Source organism: Conger conger, chromosome 12, assembly GCF_963514075.1.
Source record: "Conger conger chromosome 12, fConCon1.1, whole genome shotgun sequence".
NCBI lineage: Eukaryota > Metazoa > Chordata > Actinopteri > Anguilliformes > Congridae > Conger > Conger conger.
This window is the reverse complement of record NC_083771.1, coordinates 13,712,579-13,730,958: the sequence shown is the minus strand read 5'-3', so window position 1 is coordinate 13,730,958 and position 18,380 is coordinate 13,712,579. Positions and strand designations below refer to the sequence as shown.

The 18,380-nt window shown below is 40.0% G+C and overlaps 1 protein-coding gene across 1 annotated transcript in view; it reads right to left on the bottom strand.

The window, feature by feature from the left end:
- The window catches only part of si:ch211-127i16.2 (probable flavin-containing monoamine oxidase A), a 45,720-nt gene that overhangs the window by 8,097 nt on the left and 19,243 nt on the right, over window positions 1-18,380 (bottom strand). Inside the window, exons 10-11 of the mRNA XM_061262072.1 lie at window positions 17,199-17,285; window positions 15,124-15,240 (exon numbers count right to left, since the gene is read on the bottom strand). Coding sequence (XP_061118056.1) covers window positions 15,124-15,240; window positions 17,199-17,285 — 204 coding nt within the window. The remainder of the gene's footprint in view (window positions 1-15,123; window positions 15,241-17,198; window positions 17,286-18,380) is intronic.

Sequence of the window (18,380 nt, the reverse complement as noted above, 5' to 3'; positions counted from 1 at the left end):
ATTGCGCTACAACTGAGATACGATAATTCCTGCACTTTTAGAATTGATTTTAATGACGAGTGAGAGCATCTCTTTAGCTTGCAGTCAGTCAGATATCAAGACCTTGAGTGAAGTTGGGAAATCCATAACAAAGATTGCATTTTGGACTCCAGCCAGTAGATGTCAGCAATATTGTGGCAAGACGTTTTCTTTGAGTAATAAGGGAGCTCAAGTTTCACCTTGAATAGGTACGTATATTAAGCATTGTGGTTCAGTTGTCGACATCTCAATTATTGTTACTTTCATATTTATATCATACAAAAACTGTGACATAAACTGTGACCACAAAACAGCGATGCCAGATTGTTAAAAGACTCCATGAGCAAGAACAGCAGTTTAGATACTTATCAGCCTCTTATTTGCAAAGCAGGATAATAAAACTCTAGCCTCCCCCATGCCATGCTTACAGCTTACAACTCTCACCTAGCCACAGACTCAGACAATAAAAAGCATATTCAACAATCCTTGATCCCATTTCTGGTGTCCGCTCAGATTTAAACAACATGTCGGTCAACAAAGCCAAAAGACCAATATCAAAGCTGTTTTTAAATTAATTATGGATTAAGTTCTCAACAATTGAGTCTTTCATACTCGACTTTGATCCGTGATCCAGCAGGGTTTCTGCAATTCATGTTTTCAAATGAATACGATATCTTACATTTTGCGTTTCTTACAGAAGGCATGGCTCTGGTACAGTGGAGACACGCAAAAGATTTCCTTACCCACCCAAATATAGCAATGCTTTCAAAGCAGCATTCATCACTGCATGGCAGGCTCAAGCTTTATTCTGTCATTGATAAATTGCCTGACAGGGTTCGGTATCATGATATAGATTCCATAATCTGAGTGAGCAGGCCTGGTGACTGGGAGACTTTTCCAATGAACTGACCAGTGAGCTTGACCCGGGTGACCATATTGTTGAGTTTGTGCTAGGGTAAACTTGCATGAAGGCTCAAGGTATAACGCTACATCAAACTAACACAGAAATGGTTGTATCTTTCATCCCTCACAGATTTGGTGCAGCATTATGTACAGAAATGGTGAGGCCTGAGAAATTGCAAAAACCAGAGGGAATTGTTAGGAATAAGAGAAGATTCTCTCTCCGCGGTTTACAAGGGTCCTGCTCGCTTATTTCAAAGCTTTACTATACGTCTTCTAATCAGTGCTTGGGGATGAGGGTTTTGACAACCACCTTCTCAGGACCACCATACTGTGGTAAAAGTGCTTTTGTGAAAATGCTGCTGGAAAATGTGCCTCGTGTTTTGTCATCTATACCACAGAATATCGTCTGGTTTTATTCATGCTGGCAACCAATGTACGATGTATTGATTTGTAAAATAAAGGATGTACAATTTTTAGAAGGCCCTCCAAAATCTTTGATAGATAAAGCGTTGCTTCCTTTACAAAAATCCAATTTGATCATCATTGACGGCCTGATGGAAGCAGCCAGCGAGAGCTCAGAGGTGGAAAAAGCTTTTACTAAAGTGCTGAGTGTATATATATTTTTCTTCCCGCCACCATTACCACCTCTTGAAAGGTCATCTTTATTTTTATTTAGAATCAGAAGTTGGGGGAAGGGAATAACACAAACAAAAAATAAGCAAACAAACTGTGATTAAATATAAGACAAAACAAAAGACAAATACTGATGAAAGAACAGCAGATTGATATTGAGACAGTCATAGAGAGACATACACTCAGTGAGCACTTTATTAGGTATTTATTTGACTTATTTTTAGATGTATTGGCCTTCTGCTGCTGTAGCCTATCAACTTGTAGGTGTGACAATTTGTGCATTCAGAGGTGCTCTTCTGAATACCACTGTTGTAATGTGTGGTTATTTGCATTACCGTTAACTTCTTGTCAGCTTTGACCAGTCTGGCCCTTCTCCTCTTACCTTTCTCATTAACAACATGTTTCTGAGATACTCAAAGCACCCTGGCACCATCTTCCAGTCAAAGTGACTTAGATAACATTTATTCCCCATTCTGACATTTAGTCTTAACACTCTTGACCACATTTGCATGCTTTTATGCATGTAGTTGCTGCCACATGATTGGCTGATTAAATATTTGCATTAACAAGCTGTGTACAGATCTACAGTACTTAATAAAGTAGAGTGTAGACTAAACAGAAGGGGCAGAGGCAGACATACAGAAAAGATACAAACTACAACTTTCAAATGATTGGATCTGCAATAGAGACAGGACACAGACATGGATTTTGCAAATGTTATAAGGGCAATTAATGTGATTATTGTTGTGCTTGGTCTGGTATAGTTGGGTCATTGAGAAGAATTTGGGGAGCTTCTTATATTAGAAATGTGAAATTGTGGAGGTAGTGGAATTGGCTTCCTGGCAGATTTGGAATAGTGTCCAGCTTTCATTGAATGATTTTATTAGATTGTTTGAGAGTACTGTTATTTTTACCATTGAGACGTGCTCTGTCAACACATTTAGCCATTGTGATATATTACCTTTAGGCTTTTCTAGTTGAGGAGTATTGCTTTTTTGTTGTTCAATGGTTAAGGCAAATAAATTAGGTTGTTGGTGGTGGTTGAATCGATGATAAAGTTTCCAAGCAGACACAGGGATGGGGAGAGTGGAATGCTGGGACCCAGAAGGGTGGATAGTTTGTGTATGATGCTGTGGCACGTTGGCTTGGTTTTCGGGAAGGAAGCAGGGCAATCCGAGGGCCACGCCTTCTGGTTTAGTCACACACACCTGGACAGTGCTATGAATCAGTCCAGGAATTTATACGGCATGCTTCTTTTCCACAGTAGGTGGCTGAGACTGGCGAACCTTCAGAGTCAGTAGAGAGAGAGCTGTGTTTGGAGAGCCAGAGGCTGCTGAAAGGCTAAGCTGAAAAGCTACCATTTGGGTTGACTTATTTTGCCTTTTTTATTTTAATTTATTATTTTTTCCCCCGAACCTGCGAGGGGGATGAGTGAAGAGGTTTTGTTTCGCTCTCACTCACTCTCCCTTCCCTTCACCGAATGACATCGTAAAACGCCGATGCAATCGCCATGCTGCCTTTCCAGAATGTTTGGATTGTGGGGCAGAACCAGGTAGTGTGAATGTAGTTATCTGGGGTGGTGAGACGGCAATGTGAACATATGTTTATGTCAATAGGTTTAACAATAGAATAATTCTAAAATTGTGTTTTCTGTTTACTCAAGTTCCCTTTGTCGAATATTACATTTTGCTGAAAGATCTGAAACCATTCAGTTTGACAAATATGCAATAATACACTCAGAAAAAAAGGTGGCTTGTCTCCATAGAGGAACCCTTTTTAGTTGTTTATGGAAACAACTATCATAGATGTGAAGTGTGAATGCTCCCAGAAAAAGAACACATTTTCCTGCCAAAGAGCCCTTGAACTAGGAATCACAGGGTACATTTCCTCACTATTTATTATGAGAGGAAATCAGAAAGGGGAATATAATTTTTCATGACACTGTATACAGGCCATATTCCATACAATTCAGTTCAGTTATTCATTATATTCACCATGGGGGAAATTTGGCTGCAGCATGAATCCATGACACTGAACATACCGGCAACACAAAGAAACACAAAATAAAAAAATATCTCAGTGGAAAGATAAAAATGTACAATTTCCCCAAAGATCTCAATTAATCTGATGGCAGTTGGAATAAACTAGTGTTTGTATCGATTACACTTCAATCTAGGCAGCCTGACAATTGCAGGACGAGGCAAGGTGAACCACAAGGAAGAAGAGAAAACAGTTTATAGAGGATGACCACCACCTGAGAGGACGGCCTGAGCATTCTACAGGACTTTCATACAGATAAGACAAATTGTCTTCCCACACTGGCTGGCAATTCTGTTTAATGCATTCCTGCTCTTGACTGATTACAAAACCAGCAAATCATAGAGAAACATAAAACTGACTCAATATATGATGTGAAAACATTTCCATGAGCCGTCTATTCATATTAAATGATCTTCCTCAAACTGTTACTGACCCTTTTTGCACAAGGCCTCTGCATTTACAGGAAAAGCTACTTATTCTCAATAATGGCTCCCAGGTATTTGTAAATGCTCACACATTCCACCAACTGTCCTTTGATAGGTGGGTTGAGGAAACTGTGGTCATCAACAACAGTGCTATAACATGTCTCACCATTTTCTATAAGACTATGAGTCTTCGGCAAACATCTGAATATTTCAAATGATTGCTAATGGTCCACACTTCTTTTCTGGCAGTAATTGCGCTGGCAGAGCACTGAAAAAAAAAAAAAAAAAAAGGGCACGTGTTATGCATCTATGACAACATATAACCTAAACACTAACGTATACCGTCCGTCCGTTGTGGAAGATATCGCTCATTGTTGTTTGTTAATTTATTTTTTAATTTTTTTACATGATTTCAACAAACCGAAGGATACTCTGACACCCATAAAACAAGCTTCTCCTCCATATTCTTATCGTGGCATTTGAAACAATGTTACGAAGCCTTAGGTAAGGTGTGATTGGTTGGATCATGATAAGTGACATTGACGAGCGCCAAGCCATTGTGGAAAGAAGAACTATTTTGAATTTTAAGTGCCCAAAGTGGCTGCACAAAAAAGGCAGAGCACTCGGAAAAAAGATGTCAGCTTCAGTGCTTTCGCTAGAGTTTACCTGTGAAAAACACAGTCAACACTGTTTTGTGATAGGCCAGTTCCTCCCTGGTTCCTACTACTGCCTGCTGTTATTTTTTTGCTAGTATCTTTTCATCATGTGATCTGGGGTGCGTTCAAGATTGCAAACGTTAGCGAACATATAAAAACTTTTTTATGCTCCAATTTGAAAAGGTAGTACGCTGCTAACAGAAATGGCTGCCGATGGGGAAGACCTGACCCGTTGTAAACACACAGCCATGTGCTTCAAACAAGCGATGGTTCTGGTGGTGATTTCTGTTGTTTAGTTATTCACTTTGAAACATGTTTACAAGCCAGATAGTTAGGTACTGGGATTGTGCTGAATGTGTGGGTGATTGGCATCGACTTAATTTGTTTGTTGAAGTTGTAATGCTAATGTAGCTAGCCAGCTAGTTCAGGCTGACTGAACTGTCCTGTGGGTGATAGATAAAGACATCACTCTGTAGCAAGGTATGGGGCGGTTTTGTTCCGAAGTTACTTTTTTTGAAACTCACCGATTTAATAGATTTTTCTGAAACACACTTTAATGTGTGAGGACGGCTGAAAATCCTTAATGTCTAACTATTCTTCGCCTACATTTAATTACTCAACACCTCTGGTCATTCATGTGAGTTAATCTAACAGTTTGCTGTTTAAATGCTTATCTTGGTAGACCCTGTTGGCTTATTGATGTTGTTGCTACATGCATGTATCGCATTTTAGCTACAGTATCTGCTGTAGCTAGCTAGCTAGCAATCTGAACTGGTGGTATTTCACAAAGCAGGATTACTGCGCTGGATAAACCCATAACACCCCAAACATTTCAAAGCATGAATGGCGGCATGTATGGAGTGAGCTTTCTACCTGGGTCAGACTTACTGCATAATCCAGTCAGGGTTGTTAAATAAATAAATCATACTTGTAAGTACAATATTTGAATGGGGCTGTTTTGTTCCAAAGTTGCTTATTTTGAAACTCACCGATAATCCATGCGAGTGTATTGAATGAGGTGTATTGCTTCCATTGCCTGTGTGTGTGGTCGCTGGTCACTCAAGTGTTAGTGATTTACGGTATGTTATTTGAGTTTTAGCTGTATTATTTTATGTAACAAACTGTGATTGATGTGTTGCTTAAGAGTATAGTGCTTTAGGAAAATGTGGGTGTGTGATGGCAACGTGGATAGTGGTTCTGATACGAACGGGAAGGCAGCTCAGCCAAAAGTGTTCCTTTCAGTTAAAATAGTTCACACAGGTACACACATCGTTGTATCATCAGTTTATCGTTGATGTTAAGATTAACCAGATGAAGATCTAATAGAGATTTATCTGCATAACAGAGTGCAAATCTGTAGTGCTTCAAGTCAAAGTCTTGGTTTCAATGTACTGCAAATTGGCGGGTTACGTCACGCCCACTTCCAAGTACAAGTAAAGGATACGGATAGGAGTAACTGAATTGGTTTAATGGAAACGGATACAAGTAATGCAATACTCGCTTACCTCTATTCATTAGTATAGATGAAATCAGTGTGACAGCAAAGAATTTAATTCTGGGTGGATAACAGCTCTGGCTCTGCTACCTACTGCCGTTGAGAAATATGAGGCAGTGTTTTCTGTGTCATTTAAAAAAGTCAATGTTGGAATATAAAAATAATTTCTTATGTCAGGTGCCTGTGTCAGCTGTCATTCACTGTGCATGTCAAAACTGAGACTGCCCTGTAAACGGACGGTAGGATCTTGATTATCCTCTATTTTAAGAATCGGAAAACTCCCAATACACTGTGGGCCTGATTACATTTGGCATTCATTTGTGATTACTATTTTAAATTACAATATAATAGTTTCCTTGCTGTAAAGTTCTTTGTGGTAAAAGATAATTAGAATACATTTTTTCTGTATTTATTGTCTTTTCAGATTACACTGTATAAAAGAGCTTAGGCCAGTTTAGGCTAAGGTGTTAGTTAATGAAATACTAGGCTATATAAAAGAGCTTAGGGCAGTTTTGGCTAATGGTATTAGTTAATTAAACACTGTATAAAAGACCTTAGGCCAGTTTAGGCTAATGTTGTAAGTAAAGTAAATACTGTCAGTCATATCGATATCATATGAATGTCAATCAAAATATTGAGTTGGAAAATTTTTGACAAATTTGTCAGTTGGCTTTTTAACAGCAACATTTTTAAAGTTGGATAGCCAACTGTTATGGATTAATACAACATAGAACACTGTTGGCACCTGATTGGTTAGAGCAGGGGTTCCCAAGCTTTTCATGACAAGGACCCTCAAATAGCCATAGCCTCTGGCTGGTGCCCCCTTATTGAATTAATTACTTAATTACACTTATACTGTATTATTATACTGTAATCCAACTAATGTTACTGCCAAATTGTCCCTTCAGCAATTACTTAAGTAGTAGAGTCTTCAGTGAATTATTTTTATCACTGGTGCATTTAACGTGATGTGACACATTTAAACTTGTAATCACCTTGGTATCATTTGCATTCTGCTTTCTGTCACTGTGTAGTTAGCTCATTTTGACAGCTAGCAGTCTAGCTAGTTAACTCATATGGACTGACTGAATATAATTTTTCCTGTTGAGTAAGTGTGAACAGCCACATAAAGAAATGAATGCATACACTGAGGTCATAAAAACTGGTACTGCAAAGAGTTTGGTGCAATGTTTTTTTGAAAATGTCAAACACTAAATTTGCAAATATGTATGCTACCTGGACTCTTGATGGTGAATTTGAATTGAAATATATTTTTAAAATATTTTATTTTATGATTTTTTTTGTTGGATTTTCCATTTTCCTCTCCCTTCCAATTGGCCCCCCTTGCTTTGAAAAACAAGGGGTTAGAGAATACAGTATGCAAATGACCTACTCCAGCCCAGGATGCATTTTTTTAAAACAGCAGTAGGCAGAGCCACGCTGAAAGTGAGTCTAATAATCCATAGCCTGTTATTTCTTTTCTATTTTGAATTGCACTTCCTTCACTTGAAAGGCCCTCTCAATAATGCAGGCTGCAAATAATAATAATAACAGTAACCTTGAGGAAAAAGGCGAATTATGATACAACAGAATGTAATTTTTCTCCTAATAAAAACAGCGATAAAGATCATCATGAAAAGCACTATATGTCCAAAACAATTGTTTGCATCAAACAGTATATGTGTACTACATCTGGTGAAATATTGTATATACAAATACTAGACATACTTGCATGTCACAATGCATTGAGATAGCAATAGCAATTTTCTTAGCAGAGGTTTTTTTGGTCAGCAATACTTTCTTATTCCTTTCTTTTCTTACTTAAAGTGGGGTTCAACGAGCACTCATTATGGCAGAGGGTGGTTCAAGCAAAAGCAGTGAAAGAGTTGATTATTTTAACTGTAAGCATTGCCTTTCACAATGCTTAGCAGAAAGTAGTTAAAACCAATGGTTATATTTACATTTAAAATATTTGTGTGTTTTCTGTACACAACGTCACATCATCTAGCTAGTTTTAATTCCAATGTACACAGTGGAATTACTGTACTCCCACAGGACATATTCATAACTGCTTAGCCATTACAGTAATTACAGGACTGGATAAGTATGGGGCGTCAAAGGTGTCATGAAACATTTAAAACAAATCTTTGCAAAATGTATGAACCGTTCTGGTAAATATTGAACTAAATGTATGAAACATTCAAATATTTAGCTAACTGTTTGAACCATTTAGTTAAATTAATAAATGGTTCATACATTTCGATACATATTTAGCCAAAGGTGTCATATAGTACAAATGTATAGTTTTATTTATTCATTTATTTATCACTTTCTACCAGAATGTACCACAGTATAAGCAATAGGCACAAGCCATAGAAATTCTGCAGTAAAGGTGTTATTGGCATACAGCAATTACAAATTAAAATACTAATAGAGTAAAATTAATGTAATTTACAGTGAAAAACACACCGGAGGTCACAGGTATAGTAATTCTACTTCATTTGGCCACATAACTGAATATTATTTTCATCAATAGCTAAAATTATGTCCTCTCTGCTGTACACTGGGGAAAGAATCTCTGTGCATGCCTGACCCATCCCTGACAATCATCAACTGATATATCCAGGCATCCGGCATCCACCCTCTGTTAAATTGCGCCACGCATTTGTGCTCCTCTCCCCCTCCATCGTCCAGTGATTTGATTTTCTCTTTCACAAGCTTTTGTATTCTTCCTGGGTCCATCATTCCAAACATGTCCCTTTTTTTGTAGATGGTCATGAAATTTAAATTACACCTGGGCAGGTCTCCAACTGAATCAGCTGTGATTTTTCTATTCAATAACCAATTCACAATCAGCAGCACAATCTGCATCAACTTCAATCAGAACTTTGTTTCTATAACTAGGGTGTTACTTTTTTCAGGGTTTTTAATTAATTTATTCCTTTCTTTTTTTTATTTGTTTCAGATTTTTCCCAATTATACCCTATCTATTCCAATTGCCCATATGTTAGCTAGGGACGCGCCTACACTCCATCCCTCAGCAGTCCGGATTCGATCAGATGATCCTGAGAATGACACATCTTCTCAGACACAAAAACTGTAATAACATGAAACTTTTCAAAAGTATTACCTAAATCTCACAAGCATACGATTAGTTTATGGTCGAGCTGGTGGCAAGAAGTGGGAAGTCTGGGAATTTACATGGAAGCATACTGCCTACATTCCTGACGCTTATTTCTTGGTTTTGGGAGTGATCCCGACTCCAAATTTCCCTCTAGTAATGGCCTTCCTTTCATGAACCACTTAGGCAGGAAGTAAAAACTATTTTTGCGTCCAGTTTGGTTTTCATTTGTAAAATGGAACTTTTAGTGCTACTTAGGAGATCTTAGTGGAAAGATAAAATGTTCTGTGGATATGGCTCATGGTCGCTTCCCTTTAATATATATTTATCGGTTCAAGACAGGCCAATCTACAATCCAATACATCTTTTTAAGGTTATAGGGAAATTACAGTAAACCTCTACTGGTGAGCATTATGATGACATTAATTATTAATTGAATTCTGATATGTTTTTGGGAGCGACAGCTTTGGCATTTATAGTTTATGGAGATACTAGATAAGCCAATAATTACACTGCCAGTAGTGAGACACTGCTTTATTCTGGTATGGTCTGACCCAGAATCTCTAACACAGTACCTGTAGGTGTATTTACCAATTTTACGATATCGAATCATAAGAGTATGAGGTATGCCAGTGTGAGGTTTTCTAATCCAGTAATACACAGTTAGCCATATCGCATGTGAAATGCACAGATAGCCATATCTCATGTGCAGTAATACACAGTTAGCCATAGCTCAGGTGCAGTAACAGTTAGCCATAGCTCAGGTGCAGTAACAGTTAGCCATAGCTCAGGAGCAGTAATACACAGTTAGCCATAGCTCAGGAGCAGTAATACACAGTTAGCCATAGCTCAGGTGCAGTAATACACAGTTAGCCATAGCTCAGGTGCAGTAATACACAGTTAGCCATAGCTCAGGGGCAGTAATACACAGTTAGCCATAGCTCAGGTGCAGTAACAGTTAGCCATAGCTCAGGTGCAGTAACAGTTAGCCATAGCTCAGGAGCAGTAATACATAGAAGGTAATACATAATCAATAATCAATGTAATTGTATTATATAATTGAATGTAATCAATAGTCCAGCCAGGGGTTCGGTAACGGGGCTAACAGACACAGCAAAGAAAAACCGAGTTGCGGTTACAGGCAAAATTTTTAGAAAGATAAGACAGTCCAAACAGGCAGATAAACAGAAACGAAAACCAAAATCACTAACCGAGAATCCAGACAAAGTCAAAGAACAGCAGGTCAAATGTTAACAGAAGGATAATCTAAAAGGCGGTAGTAGAGGTACAGAAAATGGGTTGAAACAGGCAGATCAGACAGAGAAACCGCTGGAGAGAATTTCAGGAGCACATTGTAGTCCGGCAACGAACTAACAAAACAGACAGGTATAAACAGACAGATAAACGAAGGGAAACGATAATCAGGTGTGCATGATAATCAGGAAGTGAGACACAGGTGAAACGAATGGGGACTGGAGACTGAGACAGAAAACAGAGAGAAAATACAGATCATGACGGCTCATGATCCAAAGCCCCCACACACATACTGGAGGTAGTGATATGGCTTTGGCAAGTATGGCTGCCACTTGGAACTGGCTCCCTTCTCTTCATTGATGATGTCGCTGCCATCAGCAGAAGCAGGATGAATTCTGAAGTGAGCAGAAACACCTCTTATCAGCTCTGATCGAACCAACGGCCTCAGAACTCATTTGTTGACTCTTCACCTTGCAGCAGGAGAAAGAGCCCAAACACACTGCTGATGCCAGCGAGGCGGTTCCCAGGGCCGAAAAAGCGACATTTGTGTACGGCCAAGTACGTCACTCGTTCCGAATTCAAACGAACATTCATTTTTCTTGCCGAAGGCAAAATTCTCAAACAAACAGGAACTGAAAACGGCTGCAGTACAGGCCTGACCGAGTGTCACCAGGGATACCCAGCGTCTGGTCTTTGGGTCGCAGACTTCATTATTTCAGATTATGTAAATTTTTCCCATTACTTTTAGAGCCCTAAAATGGGGGGATAAAAAAAAAGGCTGTGATTCAAACACGGATCTCCCAATATTTATGTAAATACCCTCAAATTACAGTTGACAGTATTTGTCACTGTCCAAATATTTATGCACTGCACTCTACATGTATAACCCCCACCCCCACTCCCCAAAATATGAAACCTAGTGTCACACAGATTCCGTATATTCCCTAAACCTCCTCAGGCCACTGTCACCCCATGAGGCAGTGACCAATGAACAAGCACCCCCCATGAGCCCCTACCCCCACTTTCCCAGCTTGCTTTGCATCCCCTCTGGTCATTTCATGAACCTTTTCTGGCCCTCATATGACCACTCAAGCTTAACGGTTTACTTCTGTGCACTCCCAGCGAAATGCAAATGTGTACATACATTTTCATCACGACGGTAATAACCCCACGGCGATGAAGTAATGTTAGGATGGATGAGGAAACATTCTAATATGAGGGCAGATGGGCATTGTGTATCGCTGTGGGACCAAAGTCCCCACAACAGGACCTTTCTTTCTTTTTTTATAAGAAGAGACATTCTGTAGCCCAGTGTTTCTCAACTCAAGTCCTCGGGACCCACTTGCCAGAAGGTTTTTGTTGTAACCAGGAACTCACACCTGATGGTGGTTTGATTGGTTCAGTCATTAAATCAGGTGTGCAAGTTCCTGGTTACAACAAAAACCTTCTGGCAAGTGGGTCCTGCAAGACATATCAGTCTATTGCTGAGCTATAGCCAATGTCTGTTCAGCCTGTTGTACTAGCCAAGTACTAAAACACCTGATTCGACAAATCAGCCTTGTTAATCATGACCTTGATGTCTGATTGGATGCTGTTCCAGAGCGCTTCTGTCAGCGGAAACCCTAAATAGTGTCCTTTCTAGCACAGCGTTTCTCAACTCCAGTCGTCGGAGCCTAGTGGGACCCCAGGACTTGAGTTGAGAAACACTGACTAGCAGAGAAACACTGTTCTAGCAGACTCTTATCTGGAGAAACCTACACACCTTACACTCCGTTTACACAGCTGAATGATATTATTTACTGAAGTAATTAAGGTTATCGACCTTTCTCAAGGGTACAGACGACAGGGGCTCACTATTGCACTGGGCTGAAAGAGTTCCCTAACCATCATCGCACTCGTACATTATAGCCCATTCCCTCCTAATGGAAGCTCTCTAGTACTGATGTATTATCCAATAGGGATACTTTTGCATTCTTATACTGTACCATTCCATTCAATTGGGTCCTTGTCCATTTATTAAATATTGCAGCGCTACTCTGGGACTGTAAATGATATTTTCAGTAGATTTGTAAATAAAATACGAGTCACAGTTGTCCCTGCACACTCAAAAAAAGAAGAAATCCCTCAAGTCTCTGTTTTACCCTTTTTGAAGAGCTTCTTTGTACATCTGTCGCTGTATTATTATATTTTTTTGAATTTCCGTTTATTTCTGCATGCATTATGTATGTGCAGATTTATTTATTCATAAAACCTTTCACCAAACTGCCATTCTACCCCCCTAGCATTTGTGTATGTGTGTGTGTGTGTGTGTGTGTGTATGCAGGTGGGAGTGTATATGTGTGCATGTGTGTATGCGTTGGTGAGTGTTGAGTGTGCATGCATGCGTGCATGTGTGGGTTTGTGTGTATGTGCATGCATGCATATGTGTGCATGTATGCATGTGCAAGCGTGTGCATGCATGTTTGTGTGTATATGTGTGTGTGTGAGTGTGTGCGTGTGTGTGTGAGTACATGTGTGAGTGCGTGTGCATGTGTGTGTGTGTACATGTGTGAGTGCGAGCGTTCATGTTTGTATGTGCACATGTGTGAGTGTATGCATGGGTGGGTGTGTGTGTGTGTGTGTGTGTGTGCGCCTGTGCACATGCATTTGGGCATACCGCATGCATATAGTATGTACAGTGGTCTCCACAATTATTGGCACCCTTATGCATATAATAAACAGCATGGATAATGATCTACACTCAGTGACCACTTTATTAGGTAGACCTATTTAATCAGCCAACTAAATGCATAAAAGCATGCAGATGTGGCCAAGAGGTTCAGCTGTTTTCAGACCAAATATCAGAATGGGGAGAAAATGTGGTCAAAGAGACTTTTACTATGGAATGAGTGTTGATGGCAGACAGGGTGGTTTGAGTATCTCCGAAACTGCTGATCTCCTGGGATTTCTAACAATCATTTTAGGCATTTGTTTATGTCACAGTTGTTATTATCTTAGAAATATGAACACAACAATAATTTGGGACGTTGACTACTCAACCAAATAATTGTGGAACCATTTTTTTTTTTTAATGTTGATTCCATTGAGTCAGAATTAAAGCACACTGCTTTTACTTGTGCCAAAAACTATATATTTTTTTAGTTTACAGCATTTTGTCTGCATATTTATCAAAGGTGCCAATAATTCTGGAGCCCAATTATGTACTTATGTGGAGGTTTGTGTGTTCACTCTCTCTCCCTCTCTGTCTCATTTAAACAGGCATTTAAACATGAAAATAAGTTTCTCAAAAAGACTCAAGGCTATCAGCATTGTACATTCTTCTCTTCCCGTTTGCAGCAGACCAAGTCAAACCATTTAAAGCCCCTATTATAGTCGAATCTCTCTTAAAAGAGAAAGAGATGTGACCTAACATCCTCTTTAACCCGATGAACAGCTGAATCGATCAGAGGCAACATTCAACATTTTCCTCTTTTGTAAGCAATTAGTATATGTTTTGTGGAATGATTGCGTGGATGTGACCATAGCAGCCCACGCAAAACATCTAGAAAGTCCTAAAGTACCCCCTCAGAAAAGTTATCCTATTCTATCCTACTTTAAGTGATACATGTTCCTAAGTTGGCGTCATGGGGTAAGATTGCTTTAAAAAATAACTGTAAATAAATTCCGGAAAGATGCTGTCAGAAATTGACCTTGGCATCAATTACAAAAAACTCTCCATGTTCTGGTTGTTAAGCTTCTAGCTTGTTTTTGCATGCTGCGTACATTCAAAGACTTTCCCTTATCATGTTCCCCAGTTTCAGAGTGAGAATGATTCTATGGTCAAAAAACAAAAATCACGGTCTGCATTATTGGAACATTTTTCTCTTACAAAATTCACCTCTTCCAGTGAGAATGGGAGAGAGCAATGGAACAGATCAAAGGTCTTTTTTAACCCCCTTTCAATTCAATCAAAGCCACCCAGCAGTCTCAAGGGAAGGTGTTCGCCAATAAAGGTGAATCATCCAAGATTGATCCACGCAGTATTGCTGCTAAGCAACACCTGGATTCAGCCAGCCCCTACCTTCTTAAGCCCTGCCGTTTGAAGGTGGAAATTCACTTTTATGTAAAAATGCACTAATGCGGCTAATAGGTGAAGGTCTGTTTTTCTTGATGTTATAATGCCACTTGACAGCTCGTCCGTCGTTAATCTTGACATAGTTGATGCTACTGCAAGGTTATGCTACTAGGTTTCGCTCTATACCTACGACTGCCAGCCAATAATGTTGCTTATGTGACCAGCTTGCAAACTATGAATACAGTTTTGGTAATAAATGTACAGAATATCTGTCTGTTGATCCCTATCTGTACCCACTCCCATGTAGTTCTTATAATGCATGTATCATCCCACGGCAGTATGGCAGGTAACCAGTGATATATCACAGACTGACATATGGACACATGCAGTATGGTTCAGCTAAGCAGACAGATAGATTAAGATGTACAGACAAACAGACAGACCATAAGAGACAGACGTCAGAGGGACAGACAGGCAGGTAGAAAGGCAGGCAGGCAGACAGACAGACAGACAGACAGACAGACAGACAGACAGACAAACCTTCCACATGGTTTTCGGAGGCTGGGATGGTAGAAAGATATCATCCCGGGAGCCATGATGTTGACAGGGCACCCTCCACTGAACTCCTCTCTGGCCCAATCCTGCAACCATCACAGAACATCTCTTCTCACATAAACCAGTCAAAATCAGTCACCCTCCTGACATAAAACATTACCACACTCAGCACCATCTAAAAACCTGAGGTGTAGGTCAACCGGCCGGTCAAAGTGGCTCGTAATCAGAATAATCCTTTTACAGCCACGGGCAGTACTTCTTTATTTATAAACACTATGAAAAGATGCCCAAGGGACATCAGAGCAGGCGAGCCCAGCCAAATACATACCTCCCCTGGGGCCACTGCCATTCCACACCTGCCCACAGGAGGTGTGCCATAGCAGGGCGCATGCTCCTTCAGCACGCCCACCTATGAACCGGGCGCTAGCAGCTCATAGGCCCAGGAGACGGGCGCTAGCAGCCCATTGGCCCACAAGCCGGACACTAGCAGCTCATAGGCCCACAAGCCCCCCCAACCCCAACACCCTATAGAGTGCCCCAGGCCCAGCTTCCATTTCAGGTTGGAGGTTTCTAGCCCCTCCACTTACACCTACAGCACGAGAGGCACTAATATTAAGTTTGAACTGAATATTACTCTTAATGTTTTTCTTGATTAATGATCATGTATTTAATTAGCCAAATAATCCATACCCATTAGCATTTAATTATATCCCTTTCTTAATTGCATCTCATGAGGTAGCTTTTATCTTTTTTTTCTTTTGCCTTTAAGTGACTTCAGAGTACTTTAAAAATGTGATGTTAATTTTCATGAAATAATTGCAATAACTTCAGGGGAAATATTTTGTGAGTCAGAGTGAAATCTCCTTTTTATAATAATAACAAACTATAACTGTTTAGTGACGCGCCATGCTTAAGGACACAGAGACTAAAGAAGATTAGATAACATGAATCGCCAAATAACTGGTGGCCATTTGCAAACTCTGGTGAATTTCAGAATATAAAGAAAGCATAAAAGAACATGACAGGACTAAGAGAAAATAAAGTCAAAAGAAAAAGCATTTGTTCTCAATTAAGTTCAAGGGAATGGACTGCTTGTTATCAAATATGGATTCTTCCATGCACTGATCATCAGTCAAGGAAGAACTGAGGTCAAAGACAGTAAGGCTATGTAGAGGGTAAGGACTCAAATCATGAGATCCCCAAGGTGGTTCATGGACAAATCTGAACCCATTCCATACAACCTCCCTTTCATGTGCACAATTCTGGCAAATCAGTTTTCTTCTCTGCACCCTGGATTTAAAACTGCCAAGTCATCTTAAGGGAATTCATTGCTATTCAATCACTGAAGAAAACACCCCAGATTACCCCAGCACAGTAATTACCTCAAGGTGAATATTTCTCCCAAGATGACTTTGAAGCTTTACTTGACTTCAAGGTCAGCTTTATTGCAGTGGTGCAGGTTAAACGTAGGGGGAGTTGTTGTTTTATTCTTTTTATTATTACCATCTTAAGTAGGACCTTCCCTGAAGAGATGATAGCGGCTTTGATTGAATCTAAGGGTCAGAGGCAGAGAGCACCAGGCTTTCGTGTTGTGAGAACAAACAGCTAAACCCAGCTGCGGTCGAGGCAATTTGCAGGTTTTGTATGGTTTTTCCAGGGATTCATTGTTACCAGGGAGACCACACTGTTGTTACCAGGGAGACCAGTCAGTCATCTCCTGGAAAAGGTGAATCTGTATTAAACAAACAGCCATACTTTTTTCACCAAAGTTATCTTTTTCTTCTTCGCCTTTCTCCAGACCATGGCATTGCCCTGGTTGCCGGTTGCTTGGGAACTGTGGACTATCGGTGCGTGTTATATGATGCGTGCTGCTCATGAGCTGAGTAGGTATGTTTAGGTATAACTCAGCATTTTAAGATCCGCCTGGACCACCAGACTCTATTAGTGTGCCAGGTACATACGCCAGTAACAAGCTCACCTTCTGCTCGAATTATATGAATGCAGATGCCTGGTATTTCAGCCAATATAGCAGAAGCACTCTCACCTTCTCTTCGTAGTGTATGAAAACAGATGCCTCAGGGCCCAAGTACTTCTGCAGACTGTGGATGACGGAATTTCTCCTGTCGTCCTTCTGAGAGAGAAAAACGAGCAGTGAGACGAAATGGTAGCACTTCCCCTTCCTGTCCTGCCGATCACAATCACAATCTTTGGTCACCGAAGACAGGGGGCCTAGCCAAGACTATAAGGTAGGGCTTTTTCATGAGTCACCATGAATCATAGTTGAAAAGTTGATTTTCCTGGATGGTGGATTCAGGATTTAAACAGTAGTATGAAAATGAGAATGGTTTTATGCTGGAGAAGAATATGGCACTTTACAGACACTCCCTTATTAATCTCTAATGCACATAAATAAAACTTGCATGAATTCACCCTCAAGATGTCTTTATGAAGTTGTTTTTTCTTTTTACTTTTCTCCTAGGTTTAATAAAAAATGAGGCTCTCAGAGATGGACGAAAGGACACGTTGCAACCGAAAAGTGGCTTCTTCCTGTTTACACCTTCAGGGTAATTGCAACCTAATTTTTCTCTGCTTATTATAATCTATCACAGTGTATGAATTACACTAATTCTTATATTAAATTTTTTGTTTATATCCACTGCTTCATACATTGTTAACAACCTCATTTCATGCTGTTTTTAAAGTGAAAGCAGAAACAAAAGTGGCTTTCTAGAACCACAGAAGGACACACTGGGTCTAGGTTCTAGTGCCGAGGCTGTGGCTCTGTAGGACCAGGGAAGGACACACCAGGTCTAGGTTCTAGTGCCCAGGCTGTGGCTGTGTAGAACCAGAGAAGGACACACCGGGTCTAGGTTCTAGTGCCCAGGCTGTGGCTGTGTAGGACCAGAGAAGGACACACTGGGTCTAGGTTCTAGTGCCCAGGCTGTGGCTGTGTAGAACCAGCGAAGGACACACCTGGTCTGGGTTCTAGTGCCCAGGCTGTGGCAGTGTAGAACCAGCGAAGGACACACCTGGTCTGGGTTATAGTGCTCAGGCTGCACTAGTGGAGCATCAGCTAAATATCTAAAATGTAAAAACTATGTAAAATGTAAATTTATGCATGCATTAATATAACAGTATGTAAAATTGAAGAGATAAAAATGTAAAAGTTTAAGTTTCTAACCTTAGTTTGTTTATGTTTTTAATTTTTCTTGAGAGATTCATGCAG